The following is a 663-nucleotide window of genomic DNA, read 5'->3' as shown; positions in this document are numbered from 1 at the left end:
TGCCAGAGGACCGCGGCGCTGGCAGCCGGAGCTTCGCCTCATCCGAGGCACTGCCGGGCGCCTTGGCCCCGCTCGCGGGCTTGCTGTCCACGGGGTCCGAGTACAGCGGGTCCAGCCAGGGCCGGAAGCCCTTCACCGAGTCCAGGGGCTCCGAATACACGCTGGATGGGTCCTCGGCCGGCAGTGCAGTGCAGGGCGGCTTTGGCAGTGGGGAGCGCGGGGGTGTGCTGGGGACCCCAGGCTTGGCCTGCGGCACAGGGAGCTCGGGCAGAGTCCGGGTCTTCAGCAGAGACACGGCATCCCTCTCCTCTGCCGCTGCGCTGGGCCTGGGCACCAGTGCCGCTTTGGGTGCCAGGGTGTCATCCCCCTCCGCGGGCAGCTCCAGGCTCAGCGAGTCAGCCAGGGCCTGGCGGATCAGCACCACACTGGGGCTGTCCGACTCCAGCGAGTCACAGCTTTGCCGGTTCTCCTCCACCTGTGCCTTCTGCTCCCGGATCGATGCTTCCACCAGGCGGAAGATCTCATTGCCCTGCTTGGTCTCAAAGGTGAAGTTCCCTGGGCCGGAGTCACAGCGCCTGCCAGCTTCGAAAGAGAACATCACCTGCAGGGGAAGCGGAAGGGTCACATCCTGCCCAGCACCTGACGACCCAGCGCATCGTGCAG

The 663-nt window shown here is 67.7% G+C and overlaps 1 protein-coding gene across 1 annotated transcript in view; it reads right to left on the bottom strand.

Annotated features, from left to right (window-relative positions):
* Positions 1–663, bottom strand: part of DOK1 (docking protein 1) — a 3,649-nt gene that overhangs the window by 737 nt on the left and 2,249 nt on the right. The window contains 2 exon segments of the mRNA XM_035898466.1: positions 1–13; positions 15–601. The exon segment at positions 1–13 is cut by the window's left edge and continues 737 nt beyond it. Of these exon segments, the coding sequence (XP_035754359.1) occupies positions 1–13; positions 15–601 (600 nt within the window).

This window comes from Egretta garzetta, unplaced genomic scaffold (genome assembly GCF_000687185.1).
Source record: "Egretta garzetta isolate BGI_Z169 unplaced genomic scaffold, ASM68718v1 scaffold957, whole genome shotgun sequence".
NCBI lineage: Eukaryota > Metazoa > Chordata > Aves > Pelecaniformes > Ardeidae > Egretta > Egretta garzetta.
The sequence above is the reverse complement of the archived record's forward strand: the minus strand, read 5'-3'. Positions and strand labels throughout refer to the sequence as shown.